This window comes from Mesoplodon mirus (assembly GCF_964341445.2).
Source record: "Mesoplodon mirus genome assembly, chromosome: 10".
NCBI lineage: Eukaryota > Metazoa > Chordata > Mammalia > Artiodactyla > Ziphiidae > Mesoplodon > Mesoplodon mirus.
The window spans coordinates 18853947-18878285 of NC_138986.1; the positions used below are offsets into that span (position 1 = coordinate 18853947).

General features: G+C 39.3%; 1 protein-coding gene across 1 annotated transcript; it reads right to left on the minus strand.

The window, feature by feature from the left end:
• Positions 1-4225: 4225 nt before the first annotated feature.
• RAB32 (RAB32, member RAS oncogene family) lies at positions 4226-24110 on the minus strand. Its single transcript, XM_082633988.1, has 3 exons — positions 23600-24110; positions 9052-9329; positions 4226-4737 (listed from the first exon to the last, which is right to left on the minus strand). The coding sequence occupies exons 1-3, from the start codon at positions 23847-23849 to the stop codon at positions 4591-4593; spliced, it is 675 nt and encodes a 224-aa protein (XP_082490114.1). The 5' UTR covers positions 23850-24110; the 3' UTR covers positions 4226-4590.
• Positions 24111-24339: the final 229 nt, after the last annotated feature.

Here is a 24339-nt window from a genome sequence, read left to right on the forward strand (position 1 = left end):
TACCCAGAGTTGATAGTAAGGGCAAGTACAAATTAAAAGTATCAAGAGGCTTGATTCTCCCTGTGGAAAATAAGGGAAGAGACTCTCCCTGCCTGTGCTCTCCTTTTTTTCTGAGAGTATTTACACTTGAAAACTTGTAAGTTCTCTCTCTGTCTCTTTGGAATGTATGTAAATCATTTTTAAAGCTAAATGTCTCTCATCAGCTTGTCAAGGTCCTAGGAGCCATCCCTTTGAAATGTGATCATCCATCACCCAGTTTCTGTGGGAGGGGGAAGCCTAACTTTGGTGGAAGCCTCATGCCAACTTGTAAAACTTCCTCCCGCCCTAAAGAATAAGAAGTTTATTTTTCCTTTGGATAAACTCAGCTAATGCAAACGGTCACCCCAGTTATTAAGTGAATTGAAGATTCACTGTGTGTGAAAAATGGGGCTGATAAGCCCTCTTATCTCAGGGCTAGTTATTGTGTACCTTGAGAACACGCATGGAACGGGTCAGATCTGCTGGGCTATAAGAAAGGGTAAGATTTCTTCCTGTTTTTACAATCTCTTAGCATATTGCCTGTGACAAACATGTTCTGGTTTCATGCTTATTCAATAATAAGTGCTTTCATTCTGGTCTAACTTTGTGGGGAGGTTTTCTGGGTTGGGAGGAGGTTGTGCTCTTAATTCTATTTCCCCATCAATAGCAGTTCCACTTCTAGGCAAGATGTGGACTAAAAGTGTAAAGTGAACAGCAACCCGTGAGGGAAAACTCAGAGGTATCTATCAAGACAGATCTAGTTAACAGCAGGTTATGAATATCTATTTTCCTATATGTTCATCCAAATCAGAGATATAATCAAACTCAGACATTTTTGGTGAATTTTCCTGGATACTAAGATTTGACACATGAACTGCCTCTTCTGTAAGTGCTGGTTTTACATTATTTGCTCATTTTTACTCATTGTCTTATAGAGTGCTTATTTTTATTATTTGACTTATTAATTCTCCCCCAACTGAATGAATTACAAATATTTTCTTTGCTGTAATTTGTAATAATTTTACTTATATCATCTTGCTATACAAGATATACTGATATAACCAAATGTATCTATGTTTTCCTCTTTGGCTTTAAGCATTTGAGGATTTAAAGATTTTCTTAGCCCAACATCAAAATTTTTTCATACATGCTAAAGTTTTTGTAGTTTTATTTCTTGTTTTCACACTTATTAATTTACAGATTGTATCATTTTGGAGAACAGTGTAATAAAGATATGACACAGAGATTATGACTTCCTTTTTCCAAATGGCTACACTACTTGTAGGTTAGTCCAGCCTGTCAGAACCCTTAGGTCTCCATTTTCTGCAGTGGACGAAAGTGAGTTTATTCTGCTGGTCCACTGTTTAAGGAATTCAGACTTTTGAACAACACTGATTTATAAATGGAAATGAAAATGCTATATTTTAAGCATGTTCATGGTTTATGTAAAAACATAGATTTCAAACTAAATAACACTTTAACTATTGCTACCCACTCCACAGGGTTTTCAAAATGGACATCACCAGATTTTTTTTAAAGCAGATTTCTGAGCTCCATTCCCAGAAAACTATTTAAGTCTGAAGTGAGGCTGAGGAGTTTCTATTCAGCAATTAAGTGAATAAGTTATATGAAAGTATTCTCTTCTTTCCTTTAATCATTTATATAGCTTACCCTTGTAGGGGAGCAAAATTTGCCACCCCAAAATATATCTCTTTGGCATGAGGATGACATTAGGCTGATTATTTTTAAGAAACCTGAGACTCAGGAAGTCTCTTTTACCTCCCCCTTGACTGACTAAAAGAATTTAGACAAAGGGCCTGCTGCTTATTTCTGCACCCGAGATACCTACAAAGAACATGGGCCAGGTGTGGTGGGGCACTCAGCAGAGCCTGAAGACCAGATTCCTCTTTGTGTCCCACTGTCTCTGCATGGCAGAGCAAATACTTGTTTACCAAACATTTTCCATCTTTGAGTGAATTGCTTTCTTCCCCTTTGAAGTCACAAACCCCTACCCCCTTCTCTTTCTCTCAGATAGTAGATAAGCCTCAATTGCCCAACCTGTCCTTGGGTCTCACTTTTCTTTTGGGGCCCTGTATGTATGCAATTAAATTTGATTTTCTCCTGTTAATCTGTTTCATGTCAACTTAATTCTTAGACCACCCAGAAGAACCTAGAAAGGGTAGAGGAGAACTTGTCCTTCCCCAACACCCTCACTTCAAGTTTCATGTTCAAGTTGCAAAAATAAATTATAGTGAGAATTTAGGAGTAAAGGAAAACAGTTACTCAGTTTTACTTCTAAAGTGTAGGAAATAATAAATAGAATACACTACCTCACACTGACATACAGAACCCTGAGTGTTTATAGAAAAAAATTATTTAAGGTGTTGTCAATCCTTAAAATTATTCTAAGAGAAGAAAACAAATATGGTAAAGATGGGCAAAGAAAGTGCAATACTACTGATTCTGAATCCACTGCTAAATCAATGTAAACATGATGAATTTCCTGTAAAAAATAAAACTCAGTAGATGGAAAAAGAACATTCAGTCTTTCAATGACTACCTAGAATAAGCTTTATATTTCTAACATTTTGGTTTTGGCACAGATATTTCATAATTCTTACACTATTGGACTCTGGAATTTAAAAAAGGTTAAAAAGTTGTGCCTACTTTGTACCTAGACTAGAAAAAAATTTAAGGTATGACACATACATTTCCTAGAAAGCAAGATTTAAGGCATGATTTTTAAAAACTTAAGAGGGTTGTATTAATTAAATTAGTATTACTTAAATCAGGGTCTGCTTTCTATTCCTTGGCCTCAGGAAAATCTGATTCTACAGAGAATACGTGTCCAAAGAGGTTAAAGAGTTGATTTATTTAAATATATAACACAAACACATGTGATTCCTAGCCAAGGCTCAGGTTTAACATGAGAAGGGCAAGCTACATTTTATAGTCCATGATAGTTACCACTTATTCTCAGAGTTCATCTGTGAGAGCAAATGCAATTTGCTAGTCTTCTTTTTTTTTTTATTAATAGGATTTCTAGTCTTTTCTTTCCCCCTGCTCAATAAATGTACAGATATTTCCTATCCAAGTTCATACTTAATGTACAAGACCTCATTTTGCATTGTCTTTGGTATGTCACAAATACTTTTAAATTTCCTTTGAAAGGGATAAGTTGGACCTTTCACATGATATCATTAACCCCCTTAAAAATAAAAGGCAAAAGTGAAAAGACAGATTTTTCTAAGGCAGAAGAGTATGCCCATATCACCTTTCTAGAACTAAATGAATTCAAAACAAAAGTGGCAGTCAAAATATTTATTCTTTTCCTTAATTGGGTTAAATGACAATACAAATATTGTGAGCCTGTTTTGTTTCTCATGTACTATACTTTAAATGTTCAAAACTTTGTATAAAACCACACATGACCTAATTTCTTTCACAATGCCTCCTATAGAAATCTCGATTTCATTGTATATGTTTTGAAATAAATTCTCTCCTTAACCATTATTATTACAGATTTGAAAAGGCTAGTTACAACTGCAACAGTAATATCTATCAGGCTCTTAGTTATAAACAAACACACAGGAAGAAGAAAGGAGAGAACGGACTAGGGAGAGAAAAGAAGAGATGTTCATTTATATTGTTTCCAACTGGTACCAACCAGATCAGAGTACCAGTGTGGTGTGAGTGCTTCCTGAGTTATTAGGAAGGGGATTTTAATGTAGTTAAGGGGAATAACCACATGTCACACTAGCCAGGACTAGTTAAATTACTATATATATATATATATATATATATATATATATATTTTTTTTTTTTTTTTTTTTTTTTTTTTTGTGGTACGTGGGCCTCTCACTGCTGTGGCCTCTCCCGTTGCGGAGCACAGGCTCCGGACGCGCAGGCTCAGCGGCCATGGCTCACGGGCCCAGCCGCTCCGCGGCATGTGGGATCTTCCCAGACCGGGGCACAAACCCGTGTCCCCTGCATCGGCAGGCGGACTCTCAACCACTGCGCCACCAGGGAAGCCCTAAATTACAATATTTAAGGATAACAATTTTACATGAAGTACCAAAGCTTTGACTAGAAAAATAAATTGCTAAACAAAAACTTCCAGCTTTCTGTGGCTAAAAGGGTCTAAAAGCCTCCCTCGAACTTGAGGATGGGATACGGGAGACAAAAACACAGACTCAGGAAACCACAGTGAGGCTGCAGGGAAAGTTTATTACCAGCACAGTGTTCACACTGAAAGCCACAACTTCCAAGTCTTAACAAATCCTGAAGAACTGTCATTTTAAAAGATGTTAAAAAGGACATAAACATTATCCTGAATATGATGGCAACAACAAAAGAAGCCTAAGTGTTCACAGGTGAAGAGGCAGACCCATTGGCGGGACTCCTTCACCAGTGTCCCCTTTTGTCACAGGCTCCCAGGGGTGCCATCCTTGTTGTTTTAAGGCACAGCCCTGAAGATTCACAGAGCAGCATATCCACCATCCATGATCCAGTCTCAGGAATTTGCTTCCAACCGAATCAGGCTGCATCCGCAGGAGAGAAGCAGATGCTGAGTCAGCAACACTGGGATTTGTTCTCTTTTTTCACGGTCTCCTCATCCAGTTTAATTCTGCCATCGTTTTCTTCATTAGGGAAGCTTTGGTGGTTGGCAAGAATGTTCTCCACTAGGAACCGGGATGCTTCATCTATGTTTATGTTATCCTGTAGTGCAGAAACAACCAGGATCAATTCTCACGATCAATATTCTTAGAGGAAGGCATTAGAGTATTACCAGGAACTAGGAAAGTTTGTCAGAGGGGGCTTTATAAGTACGCCAGCTCCATCTCCTGCTCCAATACTGAAGTGTTTGCTAAGAGTTCAATGCTATTGAGTAATGTGACTGAGACACTCTTCTTTTTACAAAGGATCACTCTTTCTGATGTTCTGTTTTTTTGTGTGTGTGTGTGGTACGCGGGCCTCTCACTGCTGTGGCCTCTCCCGTTGCGGAGCACAGGCTCCAGACGCGCAGGCTCAGCGGCCATGGCTCACGGGCCCAACCGCTCCACGGCATGTGGGATCTTCCCAGACCGGGGCACGAACCCGTGTCCCCTGCATCGGCAGGCAGACTCTCAACCACTGCGCCACCAGGGAAGCCCTGATGTTCTGTTTTTTAATGTTTTAAACTTTTGCCACTGAGGTTCAATGAACTATCTCCATGGTAAATGAGTCTTCATCCTCCTATAGGTTTCCAGCCACATAAGTGAAAGCACAGAGATAAAAACAAAAACAAAAATCTGCCCTTGAACATCTACTTCAAGTATTCAGGATACATTGTGAAAAAAAAAATGCTGAAGGGCTCAAACCACATTAAAATATGATAAATGCAACGTGTCGCTTGCCCATCTCTGAGTACAAATTATGACTTTTAGTTGACATGTATAAACTGAGCTGAAACAATGTTGTGGGTGTGATGCCCATTAAGGATGCTCTAAGGAATCACCAGCTATCACAACATTTGTGTGACTGGTTCATAAGCTGTCATTAAATATATGATATGTAACATATAGCAAAAACTGTGCTTCTTATTAAAAGTATTTAACTTTTCCTTTTAAAATAATTTCAGATTTACAGAAACATTGTAAAAGTAGTAAAAATTCCTATATATTCTTCACCCATATTCCTCAGACATTAACATCTTAGGTAACCAGAGTATAACTATCAAAATCAAGAAATTAGATGACAGTCCTGTGCCAGCATTACTCTATCAACCTTGTTCGAATTTCATCAGCTGTCTCACTGTCCTGTTTCTGATGCAGGTGAGCAGCTGTATTTTGCGATCTGTCCCCTTGGTCTCCTTGAATCTGGAACAGGTCCTCAGTCTCCTTGCCTTTCATGACCTTGACACTCTTGGAGAGTACTGGCCAGAGACTATCCCTCAGTTTGGATCTGTCTGACGTTTCCTTATCATTAAATTCAAGTCACGCATTGTTGGCAGGAATAAGACATACATGATGTGCCCTCTTCAGTGTATGAGGAGGCATACTTGCTTGAAGTCATGTCTGCCAGGCTTCTCCACTGAAAAGTTACTATTTTTCACTTTGTACTCAGTTAGTACAAATATGTAAATATCCTGTTTTTCACCATACCTTTCCCTACTCATTTTGGCATCAATTAATTTTTCCCTAGAACAATTATTACTGTTGTGTTTAATGGTGACTTTCTATTTCCACCATTCCTTCTCCATTTATGATTTGGAATTCTACTGTTAGGAAGAGCTTTCTCTTCTCTCCCATTTATTCATTTGTTTATTCATATCATGGATTATTATTTTATTCTGTGTATTAAGTCCATCACAATAATTATTTATTTTGTTGCTCAAATTGTCTTAGGTTTTGGAGCTCCTATAAGCAGGCTCCTGTGTCTTTCTGACGCATCTCCGTCACTTGGTGAGCGTTTCCTTAGCTTCCGGCACCACAAAATATCTCAGGCACATCTTTACTTTCCTTGTCCTACTAGTCCTGAAATCAGTCATTTCTCCAGGGAGACTCAGTTCTTTTTATTGGATAACAGTATTTAGAAACCAAATTCTAAGGACTTGTAAAGCTCATTGGTTCTGTGCTGTCATTGCTTCTAATCCTCTTCAGCAGACACACCTAGTGAATATGTATGTATCCATACACATACTGGTATCTGCTTCTATGTTTATCTGTTTACACACATATGTATGTGTACATGTATGTGCATGTGTGTGTATATGCGCACACATATACACATTAATACCGAATTTATATATATGTGTGTGTATATATATACATATATGTTGATTTTTCCAATTCAAATCCAATACCACGAGGTTCATTCTAGCCTTCTCCCTTATTTGTTATACCTTTCTCAGACAGTGAGAACTCTGCAAGACCTCTGCTATTTATTCAGGTATCTTTTCTAGCACCAACACAAGCTTTTTCTTACCTCCACTCCCAAGATAAGCATTAACTTCAATTAAAGTATTGATCTTTGAATGCCCAAATGTCCCTCAGTCCCCACCATCCCCATTATACCAAATCATTATAATGTTCTCTCACTGCATTTAATTGTTATTGATTAGGAACAGAAAGTCCCACATTGTAATTAGTCACACATTCTCATATTGGAAATCCATTATTTTCCATAAAGGTGAAAAAATGAAGCCCATGAATTCAAACTTGGCCTTTTGGCTGTGTTTGTATCAGAATTCAGATCACTGGTATTCTAGCAGAAATCAGATTTGAAGTTAGCTGCTGGCCAGCTCAGAAGCATAGTTATTAGTGACACTTGGGCAGTACTTTAAGCCTTGACTAAAATTTTTAACAAAAATTTTATATTACTGATACTCTCTTGAAATACTCCTGGTTTACCACTAAGGAAATTTTGCAGAAGCTGTTTCTAATATATTTGTAGGAAGGCACAGAACATATGAATGTTTTTCTTTTCACCTTTACGTGTAACCCTGTCCATAGATATCATGAAGCTGATGACTTGGCCACATGATACTATAGTTTATGAATCTTCCTTCTAGACTCTGGGGAGAAATTCAGATTTATTACCTGAATGATTAATTCAAATAAAACCAGAAGAGGAAATTTTATCTGTAATATATTCATCTTCTCCACCAAATCTCATGCTCTAATAAACACTTACACATACCACTACTTTTTTTCTAACAAAGCTGGGAAGTAAAGCAAATCCCCACAGATGCAGAGAGCAGACAGAGGGCATGGCTTCCAAAACAAGTGCCTCTATAAAAAGCCTTGCCTTCTGCAATCTCTTCCTTCCTGTTTGGCTAAGTGCTCATGCAGCAACTCTGGTCTTCATCTCTCTTCCACTACTACTTTTTATTTATGAAACGAAATTTAAGATACTAGAATATATTTGTTTAAACAAATAGCCTTTAGCTTAGGAGTAAACACTTCTGTCTTCAGCAGACACTATTTTTTCCAATGACCCCACCATCACAATATTTTCAGAGCACTTTTTGTGTAGTCTCCCATAGCTTTGCTTTCATTATTCTGATCACCAGTGGCAGCAAATAATCTTCCACTTTTAGGATGGGTTTCTGTTAAGCTAAAAGTAACCTGGTAATAAGTAAGTAGGTCATTTGGAGGAACAATGCATTTTTTTTGGATATATACAAGAAATTCACAGAAGGCATACTAAAAGCTGGAACTGTGTTAAGATTATATCAAATTCATGGTTTTGAGTTTGCCATCATAGAATTTTGCTAATAATTCATCATCCTCTCATGTCTGACTGTTATTGGACCTCTAAAGTGAAACGTCCAATGCACATAAACCCCCTCCAGCACAATATTCTGTGCTTGGTATTGTCACCTTTGCTTTCGTGTATATTTAGACTGTTAAGATTTTCAACAGCCAAGGTGTTTTTGTTTTTCTTCAAAAAACATTTTATCCTGCTTCCCATAATGGCTGAAAGAAAAAATTCTCACTCTACTATTCATGAAGAAGTATGTCACAAATGTTGATAATTTCCTCTTGTTCAAATTTTCCTACACATTTGATCTAAAACTCTTCAAACATCATCTGAATACATTTTCTCTCTGACCTTTTCAATGTCTGTTAGTCCTGCACATGACTTACATCTTCACTAGGGACAACTATGTCCCTAAGTTTTATTAAGCCTTCTATAAAAATCAAAAATAGTTGTGCTTGACAATATACCTCATGCCCCACAAATCCCAGGTACATGAAGAGTACTTCATTTAAGGACTCAAACTCATAGAAAATGTCATTTGTTCTTTGTTCTAATAATAGTCATTTTTATTTTAATGTAAAATCTGCCCTTCTATTCACCTCTCCACTACCCAATTCTGAAAGCATTCTTGCTGCTGAGTGAAAGAAGCTATAACATATCCATGCTATGCTTCACCTTTTACTAGGTTTCCAAAAACCACTCAGGTAAATCCATCTAAATACTTTAAAGTTACACGTCAGATTTACGAATTAACAGCAGAGCAGATAACAAACGCACAGCAGACCTCACCTTTGCAGAGGTTTCAAACCATCCAGTGAAGCCATGTTCTTTGCAAAACTGGTCCATCTGGGGAGTATTCTGGCCACTGTCTTTTTTCTGGTCACATTTGTTAGCTAAGAGGACAGCAGGAATAGGGTTGCCGTTTGGAAGATGGACTTTACTATCCAGATCATTTTTCCATTTTAAAACGGCTTCAAACGTGGAACCTCTCGATATATCAAAGACAACGAAAGCACCAACAGCTTCTTTGTAATACACTCGGGTCATGTTGCCAAACCGTTCCTGTCCTAGAAATAAGTATAATAAGAGATTAAAAACTTATACTCCGGACAGAGGCGATATTTATTTATAATCCTTTTGACCCTAAGAATAATGCCATAAATACATATCTGTCATTCCACAGCACCATAAACTGGTAGGATTGAGGACATACACACAGAACCACGAACCACAAAGCAGAAGCAGCTGATCATGTGGTCCGAGTACACAGTTACCCAGTTTTATGTTCTGTGCATGTACCCCACATTCTCCATAAACACTGAGATGACAGTTCGTAAAGCTACAGAGTCCATCATTTTCCCCTCCACTCTTCTTGGTCTAAGAGAAGAGAGGTACTAAAGGAAAAGAGAAAGCTGGGAGTAGAGGGAAGAGACAAGAATAGAAGAAAATAAGACTTGCAGGAAGGAGATAAGTGTGGTGGGTAAAATGCTAGTCAAAAAGATCAGGAGTGAACATGAGATAAAGGAACTCATGTTCTTAACTCCTCTTTCCTTCACATCTCCAGCCAAACCCGCTTTTGACTCAAAATGCAAGCCTGCTCTCCTCTAAGAAGGCAGACATGCAAAACCACTATTTTATGGTTTTCCCCTTTAATTTAGAATAGAGGGTGGGGTGCCAAACTAGTAAATGTACAGAAATCCAGAAGTTATAAAGAGCTATTAAGCTCTGGTGGCTTTTGTTTTTGTTTTGTTCATAGAATCACCTATAAATCCCTTCAAATATTTCTTTTTACCAACCATGCTAAAGCATATTCAAGTCTGTATTCATATTAACTTTCTTGTTAAAACATAAGAAAACCAGAAATGTATGTGGCAAGGCATTTTTGAGGAAGACCTTGTGGCTTAGAATATCCATTTCCTTAGGTTTCAGAGCCAGGATTCAAAGCTCCCTGACAGTCTCAGCAGCAGAGGGTGTGCTTTCTAACATCATCATATGTGACAAATCAAAACAGTGCCAATTACACTGTTAAGCAAATGAAAAGTAAAGGCACAAACTGGGAGAAAAAAATACAGATCCTATATCTGATTAAAAAAATTTGTACCCAGAATATAAAGAGCTCTCAAAACTCCAAAGTAAGATTAAAAGAATTTAATAAAGTAAGCAAAAGATTGGAACAGTTTACCAAAGAATTTATATGATGATAAATAAGCATAAGAAATGATGCTCAAAATTATTAACCATTGGGAAAATGCAAATTTAAACCACAATGAGCTGATCCTTTATACCCACAACAATGGCTATAATTTAAAAGTATGACTATACCAAGTGTTGGTGAAGATGTGGAACAACTGGAGCTCTCATATACTGCTGGTAAGAATAATACTTTAAAATAGTACAACCATGTTGGGAAACAATTTGATACTTTCTTAAAAATGTAAACATATACCTACCGTACAACAAACCCATTCCATTCCTAGGTATTTGCAAACAAAATGAAAACACATGTCTATAAAAAGGCATGTTCATGAATGCTCATAGCAGCTTTATTTTTAATAGCCCCAAACTGGAAGCAACCCAAATGTCTATTTACATGCTAATGAATAGATTATGGTATATCCATACAATGGAATACAACTCAACAATAGAAAGGAAAGGAACTATGGATACAAGCAACAACATGGATGAATCTTCAAAATAATTATGCTGAGTCAGAAAAGCCAGACCAAGGAGAGAACAGGTAATACTATGAGTCCCTTTATATCAAATTCTAAAAAATCAGAAACTATAGTGATACAGTAAGAGAAAGCAGATCAATGATTGCCTTGGGCAAGGCAGGAGGATGGATTACAGGAGGATGCTCTAGCAAATAGCTTTCAGGTGATGAAAATATTTGCAATCTTGATTATAGTGATGTTTCAAAAGGGTATACATATGTCAAAACTTATAAAATTGTACAGTGTATTGTATGTTAACTATACAACAATAAAGTTATAAAAAATAATACCTACCTCATATGGTCACTGGAAGGGTTAAATGTAAAATGCCTGCCTGGGATTTTTTTAGGGCTGAGTTTGGCAAACTATAGCTTATGGCCAAATCCAGCTAAATAAAATTCTAGAGAATAGCCATCCTCATCCGTTCATGTATTATACGCCTGTTTTTACTCTATAATGGCAGAGTTGTGTAGTTGCAACAGAGAGTAAATGGCTCACAAAACCTAGAATAATTGCTATCAGGAAGTTTACAGAAAAAATTTAATGATTCCTGTTCTAAGGCGTTAGGAACAGTCTATACCTTGAACTAGAAGTGGTATATAAAAATTCATGAAGGTATACACTTAAGGTCTCTGCATGTAGGTTATACTTCAAGTTCAAAGAGTGTAAAAAGCCAGGTCATAGTAAACACTGAATAACTATTAGCTAAGCATTACCATTAAGTGCTCAATAAATGTACTGCACGATGAAAGCCTGAGTATCCTTTTGTAAATGGTGCTGATTACACATGGCAAAGCCTTAAACTATTAGCTAGTTATGTGTTGTACCTTGTAGCGGTGAAAACAGCTTGCAGAGGAAAATGAGCTTGAGAAAAGCACAACTGTACTAGAGAATCAAATAGCAAGCACCCAACAGTCAAGTTACCCCAGGAAATAGCTTTCTCTGCCTAAATCAGCCAATTGTCTTTAGAGATCTTTAGGGGTCATCAAAGTCCCAGCCAGCTCCCACTTCTGATGTTTTAGGTTTCTATATTATAAATTTAATGCTAAAATGATTTTCTAAAGATTCTGCAATCACCAAATCTAGACAGCAATGGGGATCAAACGTAAATGACCCAGCATCACAAGGCCAAGTCCATGCATTTAGCTTATTCTTCAAAAGAATAAAAAAATATATTTCCTATTCTACCAAGTTCATAATCTCTTTTAAAATTCAAAAGTAATCCATTAATGCTTCAGAAATATTCTCGAACTGGTAAAAACAAGTAAAAAATTAAGTAGGGAGTGGAGAAGATAAGATGAATTCATTTAAAATAATAATCTTAACATAAAATTAAAGGTTTTTCTCCAAAAACCTAACAAGGTGAAACCTAGATTTAACTATGCTGTTTTAAAGGTTTAAATGCACAGATTTGCTAAGCTCTTTCAGTTGTTAAACTGGGAAGTAAAGTAAACTTTGCTACTAGAGTATGAGTTGCATCCTGTATCTTTGGGTAATTTTAGCTATTCCTTTATTATTGTCTAAAACAAAGGATTCCAGTGGAAAACAAAACTGATGTTCATGAATATTCCGTCCTCCTCCACTTCTAAACACACGGAGGAGCTCACTGTTCTGCTCCCACTAAATCAGCTGTGCCCGTGGACTAGTCCTGGCCGATGAAATGTGAACAGAAGTGTTGCTTCCCAGCAGAATCACTTGTCCTGCAGCAGCAAGGCTGAACCCCAATTTTGAGATGGTAGGGCCTCTGTTAGCCTGGGTCTTCAAGTGGCTCCAATGAAAAATCATCCTCACGTTCCTCACCATCCCTCCCACCTCTGTTCCCCACTGTGGACAAGTAAAAAGCACGAGAAATAATTATTTTAATGTTGTTGACCCCCCAACATAACCTAGTCTATCTTGGCTGGTACAGCTCCCAATTATCTTTTTATCTCTTCTATCTAGATCTGATCTCAACTAGAAAATATGTATTAGGTTCCTCCTATGTACCAGGCACTGTGCTAGACACTGATGAAAACAATGAAACAGTGAATATGACCTTAAGGATCTCACAGTCTATTTGAGGAAACAGACAAAATGATACCATGATGTGTTGGGTATAATCAGGGATACAAAGAGCATATTATGGTATCAAACAAGGGGATGTTATTCATTGAGGTAAGCGAGTCTTTTTTGAAAGATACATTATCAAGAAATGCCATTCAAATGCTAACTCATCATGAAAATATAGTATCTTCATAAACTTTATTTCCATGCTGTGACTTTCAGGTTGCACGCCCATGGGGGTGGCCAGCCTAGTCAAAGCCATGTTAACTGCTCGAGGCAGTTTCCCAGTAGCTCTGAGTCATCACCAGGAGAAACGCAAATTCTCCTACTTCCCCTTTCACAGCACATCAGAAGTCAGCCCTTCCTAGATTCAAAGAAGGGCTAAGGATCAAACTAATGGGAAAGACTTTCACATCCAAACTAGAATTGCATTAGAATTCCATAGACTCTTAGATTTCTTTTTTTTTTTTAATTTTAGAAAAGAAAATAAAAAATACTCTGAGGGGGCAGCCAATCAACCATTTTAAGTTTAGCCTGAGAAATTTTTATTATTCTAGGATTCTACTTGCCGAAAATACATATATAAAAGCAGGAGATTTCTGCCATGTAGAAGGGAAAGTCTAGAGTTATTAAATGTAAAGACAGCTGCACGTGTTTTGTTTCATGGCATGTGTGTATAGAGTTAAAGCGTATAGCAATATGGAAACTCAGCAAAACCTGGGAGACCCCCCTCTCACTAGGTCTGTAGAAGTAGTTCAGACAGGGTGGGGAGAATGCCAAGCGACACCACCTTCTGTGACCAGAGCTGTAATCTTCTCTTACAGGAACGAGAGGGACCACTTTATGCTTTCCTGACAAAACACTGTAACGGACAATACTGTAACTGGAAGATGACACTCCAGATCATCTAGTACAACCTCTCTTATTTTATAGATGAGAAAATAAAATCCCAGGGAGATGACATTACTCAAATTTCTTAGGTTGACTTGTTATCAAATGTACTGTCTGATCTGTTACCCAAGTATTTTCTGGAGTATGTATTGCTCCACATGGCCCTGTGTTTCCAAATAGATCCAAGGTACGATGAGCCCGGGAGTGACCTTCCTTAAGGACAGCACAGCCCTGCTACAAAAGTTACAACCTTGCTCTATGTCCCCTAGTGCTTTACCACAGCAGGTAAGGAAGTGCCCCACTGCTGACTGCATTACTTATGCTGATGCTAGGGACAGGGTTTTTCATCCATACTGCTGTGGACACATTGCGTAAATATTCCAGATAGCTCTGAAATGCGTTATCCTTTAAAAGGATGTGTTACTTCCTTCTCTAGAAGAAGAAACCCTGATTATAGCTAGATATCTTGGCAATGAGAAAGGGAAAAAAAGAGCACAGTGCTAGTCATCTAGGCTCGAAGACATTTAAAAATGCACAACTTTGTACATACTGAAATGGATGACCTGTAAGGTATATATACTGGCAAAAGGATTAAAATGCTTATCTAATATTTGGAGTATCCAACATTAATGGCTTTGAAAAGGAGTTGAGATAATTTAATACATTTCCAGGAATACATATTCCAGTCAAGGGAAAAAAACCCACAAAACAGTGTGCCTTATCTCTTTATAGCGCATGCAAATTTTCAAAAGGGAAGTATTTCCTCTCTGATTTGAAAAGGAAAGTACTGTGTTTTGAACTGCTATCAGAAACACATGCCAGAGATGCTTTCTCTTATGATTTTAATCACTGCTTTTATTTTTTTAATGTTTGTCTCAATATTTTATGTTCATGCCCCCATTTGATAAATAATCTAAATGTCTCTTAATGTTATTTGAAACTCAAGATATAAATTACACAATGAAAAATAAATCTGAGCAACAGGACAATTAGTGCTTAGCTTTTCAAGTATAAATGCTTATCTTTTCCCACCCACTAAGAATTATTGAGCTACATATTCTTGCTCAAGGTGATTGGGAGAAAATGTATAGTTTCTAGTCAGTGCATATAAAGTCCTTTAAAAACAAATCCTTAAAATTCAGTGTGCATTTCAGAGATGAAGCGCTTCTAACAAGCTGTGTGGGTGGTGGGTAATAGATCAAGACCCAGTCAAAATTTAATTTAAGTCCAGTCATTGGTTCTAGAAGGAGAATTATCTATCCACTAAAAATTTTTATAGCTTGATACAGGTAATAATGTGATGTCATAATGGGTCTTGGGTTTTATATGTAAGAGGTTACAATTTGTAGTCACATAGGTTTTTGTTATTTTTAGGGCATCTAGTTAATGACTCATTATACTACTACTTTATAAAGCCCTTATAAACGTGCCCCAGCATTACACTTAAATATTTAACATGCTAAAACTATAGGTATTGTTAGAAGAAAAAAAACACTTTCTTACATTAAAGAACTACCATAATACTGACCAATAAAACAATGTAACTAAAAAGAGACCATATTGCTAGCTGCCCATTTTCCCCCCACTGGCTTATGCAATTTTCCATAAAACAAGTGGCTGTATTCTCCACAGATAAAACAAGTCTAAATGCTAATGCATCAAATTAGCACCATATGAGTTTGGATTTGATATGTACTGAATTTCATATTTTAATATTGTACCATGAAGAAGGTAAAAGGAGTCACATGATTTTACACAATCCCATTCATTTGTCTGGTTTTCCCTTTTGTCATGTGTAGATGAGAGGGAGATAATATAACATGACAATGAAACCTTTGGAATGAAAAAATATCTGGATCCATGCCCTAACTCTGCAAGTTACAGGTGTACAGACCTTAGGAAAATCCCTTAATCTTCCCGAGTTTCAGTTTACTCAACTGTAAACTGAGAATCATTCTAATTTCTCCAGATTATCATAAGTATAAATGAGAATAAAAGTAAATTGAATAACAGTGACTATAAAACAGCTTTTAATAAATGTTAACTGTTATTATGTGAGAGGGTCAAATACCAAAATTTCCTAACTCTGGGATTCTATTCTTACATTTGGAAATATATTTCCACTTGGAAAAATAAGCTTTATAGGGGAAGAGGCAAAGCTGCCATTTAAATCATGTACAAAGCACCATTTTTGCTCATACCACCTTCTGTCAAGCAAAAGAGTAACAAAACTGAATAAAGAAAAAAATTTTAAATACCTAAACTAAAAGGAAAACAAACTCCTTTTGAGATGGTAGCAGTATCACTAAGTAGTCTTCAAAATTACCTATTCCGCAATACATGCCAGTTCAGAGTCTGGATTTTTCTTTTTGCTAATTTGAAATGAGCAGCCTTCTGTGGTATTTAGGTCACAGTGTAAGGTCTGTTTTTATTCAACTATTTACATCTTCTGTGGTGACTATGAAAATAACACCTGACTTTAATCAATTTAAAGGAAGGAAAAAAATCAAAATATCTTTTTGGTTTGTGTCCAAAGTCATAATAGTTTTAGAAGTTTGAGGTATTGGCTTCTTCCTTTCTTAAGCATTAAATGAGAGCAAGACATGTACCACCTCTGTCCTGTAATTTCTCTTGTCTCCTTACATCACCTCTTGAGAGCCACACAGATAAGGAGCAGGTGATATGAAACAGACAGGAACTTAAGGGTCAGGGAAGGTGAGTGTGAAGGAGCCCGGGGAACAGCAGGCTTGTTCCGTGGAGCTCAGTGGGGGGGTAAGTCTGTTGGCAGCTTGCAGCAGAGACAAGACAGAACAAGTGTTCTCAACTTCAGTATAAATCAGACTACCCATGGTGCTTGGCAAATTACACATTTCCAAGCCCTACCTCTAGGAATTCTGATTTGGTAAGCATGGAGGATTGCTAGTTGCCTCTCCAATATCCCTTCACAGAATTTTATTTGGGAAAGCAATGTGTCCAATTTAAAAACAAACAGAAAAAGCCCTGGTTTTCTAGCTGCCCTTGCAGCAAGGCATGTGCGTTTGACTGGACCACAAAGACGAAGAATGTGGCCAGGGAATAGCTGAGTGGTGAAATGTCAGCTTTGGTCCAGGAAGAATGAATGGTTCTGCTCACCAGCCGTGGACTGCTCAACTACAGACTTAGTAGGTGAGAGACTTAACTTCTCTCTTGTTAAACCATGATGTTTGGGGATGTTTGACAGATGAAGCCAATTCTGCTTATAGCTGATGCTAAGGAATCTGCATTTTAAGCACCTCAGATGAGTCTGATGGAGGAGGTCCCATACAATCACACTAAAAACCCCAATATATTTAGCTTAACTTCAAAGCAATAAAAAATCACTATGGACGATGCTTAAGGAAAATATCTGGGTAGAAGTGAGTGAAAAGAATGGGGAAGAAGAGAATGTAAGATCATCTGTCAATTAGAAGGACCAACAGAGAGCCTTAAACTAAAGCCCTGCTATCCATTTATTTTTATGCGGTTTGTCTCTCTCAAAATAAGAGTGAAGAAATCACATGTTTCTAGCATCGATTGCAAAAAGTGCAAAAAGCTCTTTTGAAAATATAATTGAGTAGAATTCTAAAGCAACTTTTTCTTGATCTTTTGTCTCACCCTTCAGAAATCTCCCCACATATGTCAGCACTTTTTTCACCATCCAAGAGAAGAGCTCTACAACCATAATACAACTTAAACTTGTCAACTTAGCCCACTCTCTATTACTTAAGTGTTGATTAAATGTGAAATCCTCACTATTTTAAGGATACGCTATTCTTGGCCTCCAAATCAAAGGCCTTCAAAGTTTTCTTCTTTGGAAGAGGACTTTCTCTCATCTCTCAATCTATTTTAATAAGTGCTTAGAAATATGTATTAATCAGGTTTTTTATTTTCTATATTTTATGATGCTTTGACATCTTGGTGCCTTGCAGACCAGGGGAGGGACTGCCCCTCTTAGGGTTAGCTAGTTCTTAGAGAGAGCAAATAACTTGTTGAGAGCATGTCTTCGATATGCAAACCAACCAATCCTGAGTCCTTATCCTCTACCCGCTTTCTTTTTCCAGGCTCCTGCAGTCCAGGACATAATCCTCCTGCCCTGAATCACCCCATGGCCAGGTACTAGACAACTAGGGACCATCCCTATAGCCCAGAACAAACTGCAGTCTCTCAAACTATCTAATCCTAAGCTTGCTCAGCCTGCCTACACTGCCTTGTCATTTCCTTACTTCAAAAACCACAGTAAAGGCTCTAGCCCTTGCTTTGCTTTCTCCGAGCTCCTTCTGCCTCCTGAATGACCCTGGTGCTTCCCTACACGGTCCTGCGTGGTGTGGCATGGTCCCTCCTCTTGGGAACTATGAGTAACAAACTATTTCTTTCAATGGCAATTGTCTCCTGATGTGTTGGTCTCATCACACTTGAATAAAAACAAAATCTTGAGTACAATTTAAAAGGGAATAAGAACCATTAAAATTTATATATCAAAAGCTTAAGAAAGTTGGAAGGTCAGGATAACATATACATGACAGATCAAATTTCTCCTAAAATATATCTGAAAATAACATTGCAGCCCTGGAATAACGCATGGCATTCAGGCTCAATCCATGAGATGAGAGTAGACCAGACAAATATCTGTAATTGTTACCTTGCTTTTCCAGGGTGTGCTCTGCAACCATATACCAATAAAAGAGCTTTGTTAACTTCAGAGAAGTCCACAGTTTGGAAACAGTCTTTCAAAATGTACCAAAAAAAGTGATGCAGCCAATCAAAAAGTGTCTGCTTTGGAAGCAGTATGCTTCATAATTAAGTATAAGAACTGGAAATTCTGGATCGATGACATAAAGAGATGGTAATTATTCAAATATGAGTCACATGCTCTAAAATAGAGATGACCAGAACATTCGCAAATTTAGAGAAAAGTTAATGGTACTGTTTTGAATCCAGTGAACCAAAAATCCACTGTGCTATTTGACAGAGACATGAGTCCTGTCTCTGTACGGTGCCGTGGATTACCTGTGTTTTCTTGGTCAACTTACCAAACCTCCCTGTATTTACACCATGGGGTCTCTGAAAGCCTATAATCCAGTTCAAACAATAGAATGATTAGGCAAATGGCTGGGAGCCAAGTCAAATTTTAGTACTTCTTATCAGCACTTGGCTGTCTCTGCCTCTAACCTGAGCGCCTTTTAGCTTACTTGGACTAATTGAGGCAACTAAGAATGGTAACATATTCAAAAGGAGGAAAGGCAACAGGCTTATCATTATCAGGGGAATTTTCATGTGCAATAACACAAATATGTTGTTATGTTGAAACTCCTGCTGCCTGGGCAATTGTGAAAGCACAGTCCATACTGGGGCACCCAAAGGTGTGTCAGGACTAACAAACTGAGGAAGATTTGAAGATGTAAAATGGGACAGTAGGCTTTGCTTGTAATTCAGCACAGAAATTGAGCCAGAATAAGGCTGAAGATGGCAAGATTGTACGGGTCAGATGTAATAAAGATTTTCTTTAATTCCTTTAAATGAGTTATTAAGCAATTGGCCCCCAATAAGCCCTAAGACAGTTACTGTAGTACTAAGACAGAGACTACAAATAACAGAGACTAATTCCTCAAAGCACTGCTTCTTCATATTTAGGGAAAAAAAAAACTTGAATATTAATACTCCCTGACTGACAGATACTCTGAAGGTCAAGAAAGCATCAGAGATAATATTCCAGACTCTTGCTCAAGAAGAGTTGGAGGGTTATCAAAGAAGACAAGAAGAGATCACTAGATATAGTAATTGGCAATATGCAAGAGAGAACAAGAAAGACAGGATCAACATTCTATTTTCAGATGTGAATCAAAAAACAAAAGTGAATCTAACTATGGTTTATATAATTTATAACGTCTTCCAAGCATGCATTTTATGCTTTGGTAAACAATATTTACATGAATTCAGAATACATTGTTCCTGATTTGTTCTTTGGCCCAAAGATGTATTACTCAGATTTTTATAAAGAAATTTTGATCCTTAAAAGTGAAGGGTGGCAGAATAGCCCACCCCCCAAAATGCCACTTTGGCATAAGAATTATTTGAACTAAAGGCACTTGAAAAACAGCAAGTGCACGAAGGGTGCTCTAATCTCCCCTTCTTCTTCCTTAAATGGGGAGATAAAACTCCCATGTGAAAGATGTCCTCCCTATACCGGAAGGAAGGAAACATTCTCATCACCAGAGATGGGGAGTCAAGCTGAGAGACTTCTATAGAAACAGATCTTGTTAAAATAACTCTTATATTCCTTTAGCCTCCCATAGAGTTTGGTTATTTTTCTACAATTGTTCAACCTAGTATAAAAGCATTTATACTAGGTTAAACTTTTTGGGGTCTTCCTTTCCTTATAGAGGCTCCTGTGTCACGTAAAGCTTATATTAAATAAATTTCTGCTATTAATCTGTCTTACATTAATTCCCAGGCCCAGCTGAAAGCTCTAGGAGGGCAGGGATAAAATTCTGCCTCCTCTACAAAAACAATGAATGCATGAAGACTGAATTATATTATATTAGATCTAAATGGACAAACTTAAGAAAAAAGAGAGATTTAGCCTGGACCAGCCATTCAACCTACCTGGAAAATTCTACAGTTGCTAATAGGCTTATAATAAGTAGTGGGCCAAATACTAATTCATCTATAATACACGTTAAAAGGAAGATCAGATGCTGCATCCTAATTCAGTATGCATTAGGTAAACTCTCTTTAAAATCTTATCAAAGACTTCACTATTTTAGTGTATTTCAGTATGTACTGAGCAGCAGTCTTAAAGCAGATATGAAGTAAAAGACAGCAATTGCCTAACACAAAAATTATATTAAATTGCATCTATATTTTAAAGCTACATTCATTTGATGTAATAAGGATTTGTGAGGCCTGTACCCAAGAGTCACTATGGTTCTCAATTTGAAGAGTTTAGCTTAAACTGCCTGGCCACATTTACAGAAAACATTTTGGATAACTCCTGCCTCTCACACTTGCCAAAGCTTCCAAGTATAGAGACTTGACATAATGTCTTTAGCACCTTTCCCATCTCTAAAGCAACAGCAAAAACGCTACATAGTAATAACACCACACCTTAAGTGAGTCATATCAAGTGGCCAGCTCCACCTACTATTTTGCCATCAAGGACTATTTCCCTCCTTTGAGAATTGAATATGATTCAACTTTGTTACTACATAAGGCAACTATGTTTAGCCATGGGGAACTTTTGGAGTGACCTTCAACTTGCCTTCATTACACCATTACTACTTAATTCAAATGGGATGTGCTAGGATTCACTAGTAGCTCAAATATTCAAACCAAACCTAGTTAATGATGTAGCTCCCTAACCCTTAAGTTAAAGCCACAACATTTTTGCTCTTAGTTTCCTTATATATTAACACTGACAACCTTATTAAAAAGATGAGCCTAATAATTTCCAATTATCTCATAAGTTTACCTCTAATCTTGATAATTGCTGGTGTGTACTTGCTGGATGGAATCCCTTTTGGAGATCTTAAAGGTCTGCTTTCCTTCCTGGAAAAGCTCAAGCTTTGGATTTCGGCAAAAGTGCAAGGATATTCCATCTAGGCCTCTATATACCAGAGTCTGGTAAAGACTGACTATGTCCCCTTTCTGGCAAAATAGATCTCTTCAAGAAGGGTGAAAAAAGAGGTGATACCCAGGAAGAAAACTCCTACTCATGCTTTTGCTTTCCCAAGTCTCCAAATATAAGCTTTTTTTCCTTGAAGCTTAAAAACACAACTGTGCCTTAAAAATCTTTTATTTACCTGCAGTAGGACCCAAGCATAATTTAATCGCTAAACACCACATTATTTTACATGAAGAATAAGGCAAAGTCAACAATCCTCCTAGGCAGGGATTTAAAATCATCTTCATGGAAATTGATGGCTACACTGAAGATTCCTACAGAATGACTATCACATGGTAAGGCAACCTTTAGAATCCATGACTTTGTCGAGAAGCAATACTATTATTCATAAGTGCTCTATGAAAAAGCAGGAAGTGTTTCGAAAGAAGCCTCTGGCTTCAAAAGATGACTTTTCAAACGAACTTTTGGTTTTCTGTAACCAACAAAAACAACAAAAAGCTGAGCCCAAGGCTGATTATCCCCCTTTCTCTGTGGTGATATACATCAATTTATTCTCATATCTGAAGTAGAGAAGCCTGTTCTTAAATAAATGAGCATGTAAGTTATAATTCTTCAATACCTTCTCATATGTCATAAGCAGCTGATGACAAGAGCACTACCCAGCAGACAGACCTGTGTCCCTGACTCCGCTACCAGTTGGGTGCCCACACCTACAGGCTTCTGTTGTGCAAGCGGAGGCTGATGGACGGTCTCTCCAACCCTGAACATGCTCCCATCCGAACGCTCTAACGCAGACTGACCTTAACATGGATGATGACCGAACAGGGTAACTCTTCCATATTTAAACTTTCCCAAAGTTAACGTCTTTTTCAATGTGCACATCCCACCCACCACACCAGCTGGAGTTCAAGTTTTCATACATGACAGCAAGGAGAATATGTACCCCTCAAGCAGGGATATTACGCTCCCAAATGACAACCGAGAGGAAATGCCAGGGAAATAATATATTGCGGCTGGGGAGGCAGGAGTGGGGCTAGGTGCTGGTTTAGGGAGGGAAGAGGAACACGAGCTTTCAAGGGAAACTTTCCCAAATCTTCGCCTGGGTGGCCTGCCCCAGGGATGAGAGCACGGTATATGAAGAATGGGGTTTCGCTCACAAGGAAGTGTCTCAGACCCAAGGTGGGTGATGAAAAACCTTCCGAAAAGGAACCTGGTTTCTAGTCTTGGTTGTGTCACTTAGGGCAAGTCGTTCAACCACTCTGAACCTCAGTTCTCACCTGTGAAACGTTAAAGCGAATGAGAGGAGCCAGCCCCCTCCCTTCGCTCTTCCTTGTCAAGATTCCGAGTTAAACCTGGGGGCAAGACGGGAATAAAGACACAGACCTACTAGAGAATGGACTTGAGGACACGGGGAGGGGGAAGGGTAAGCTGGGACAAAGTGAGAGAGTGGCATGGACAAATATACACTACCAAACGTAAGGTAGATAGCTAGTGGGAAGTAGCCGCATAGCACAGGGAGATCAGCTCAGCGCTTTGTGACCACCTAGAGGGGTGGGAGGGAGGGAGACACAAGAGGGAAGAGATACAGGGACATATGTATAGCTGATTCACTCTGTTATACAGCAGAAACTAACACACCATTGTAAAGTAATTATACTCCAATAAATATGTTAAAGAAATAAAAATAAAGTTAAAAAAAAAGATTCAGAGTTAAAAATTCGGGAAAAGCCCCCATGGCTTTCTCACCTCTGGTCGGGTGAGAGCGCCAGAGCACAGGGCCTCCCCTCCATCTCTTAAAAATATGACAGCTCTCCACACACTGAGCTGAGGCATCTAACCAGGGTTACTCATTATGCATTTATTTCTAAGTGGTTTAGTCCCTTTCTTCTAAACTGACACGGGCAGGCGAGTTCGGGCAGAGGACAGAGACAGCAGAAAGGAGACTGAAAGCAGCCGAGCGGCCCCGGGCTCCCGACGGCTGGAAACCCGGCGGGCGCCTCCTGCCCGCCGTGGGGTCCCCGCGCGTCCGCGGCTCGGGCCACCCGCTTACCCGCGATGTCCCACAGCTGCAGGCGCACCAGCGTCTTGCTGTCCCAGTTGAGGACCTTGAGAGCGAAGTCCACCCCGATGGTGGCCCGGTAGTGCTGGGAGAAGAGCTGGTGGACGTAGCGCTTGATGATGCTGGTCTTGCCCACGCCAAGTTCGCCGATGACCAGCACCTTGAAGAGGTGCTCGCGGGTCTCGGGCACCGTGGCGGCGGCCGCCCCCCGGCCCGGGTCCCCGGCTCCGCCGCCCGCCATGAGCGCCCCGGCCTCGCTCAGCCAGACGGCCGCTCTCGGCAAGCTCGGGCTCCGCGCCGGGGCCCCCGCCCGGCCGCGACCTCCCCGCGTCGCCCTGGGAGCCCCCGCCGGCCGTCGAAACTTCCCCGAGTCCGGCCGCCCTCCCCGCCGCGCTGCCGCAGCGCCTGACCGGTCACAGGACCCGGAACCCGCCGCCGCTCGCAGCCCGCGAGGGGCGGGGGAAGGGCCGGGGGCTGGCCTGGCTAGGGAGGCCGGGGTGAGGAGGTCTCTACCCGCCGCCGCCTGCGCTCACGGCGGGCCGGCCCAGAACTCGGGGAACTTCCTCTCCCCGGGCGTCCCTTCCTTGGGGCGGCGCTGAGCTCGGCCGCCCCCTGCTGGCCGCGGGGCAGCCGAGAACCCGGGGCCGACGGCGAGCGTTCACAGAGCCGGGGTGAGCCCAGGCGGTTCAAGGTCAGGCCTCCGAGGCCGGCGGTGAACGCCCCCGGCGCAG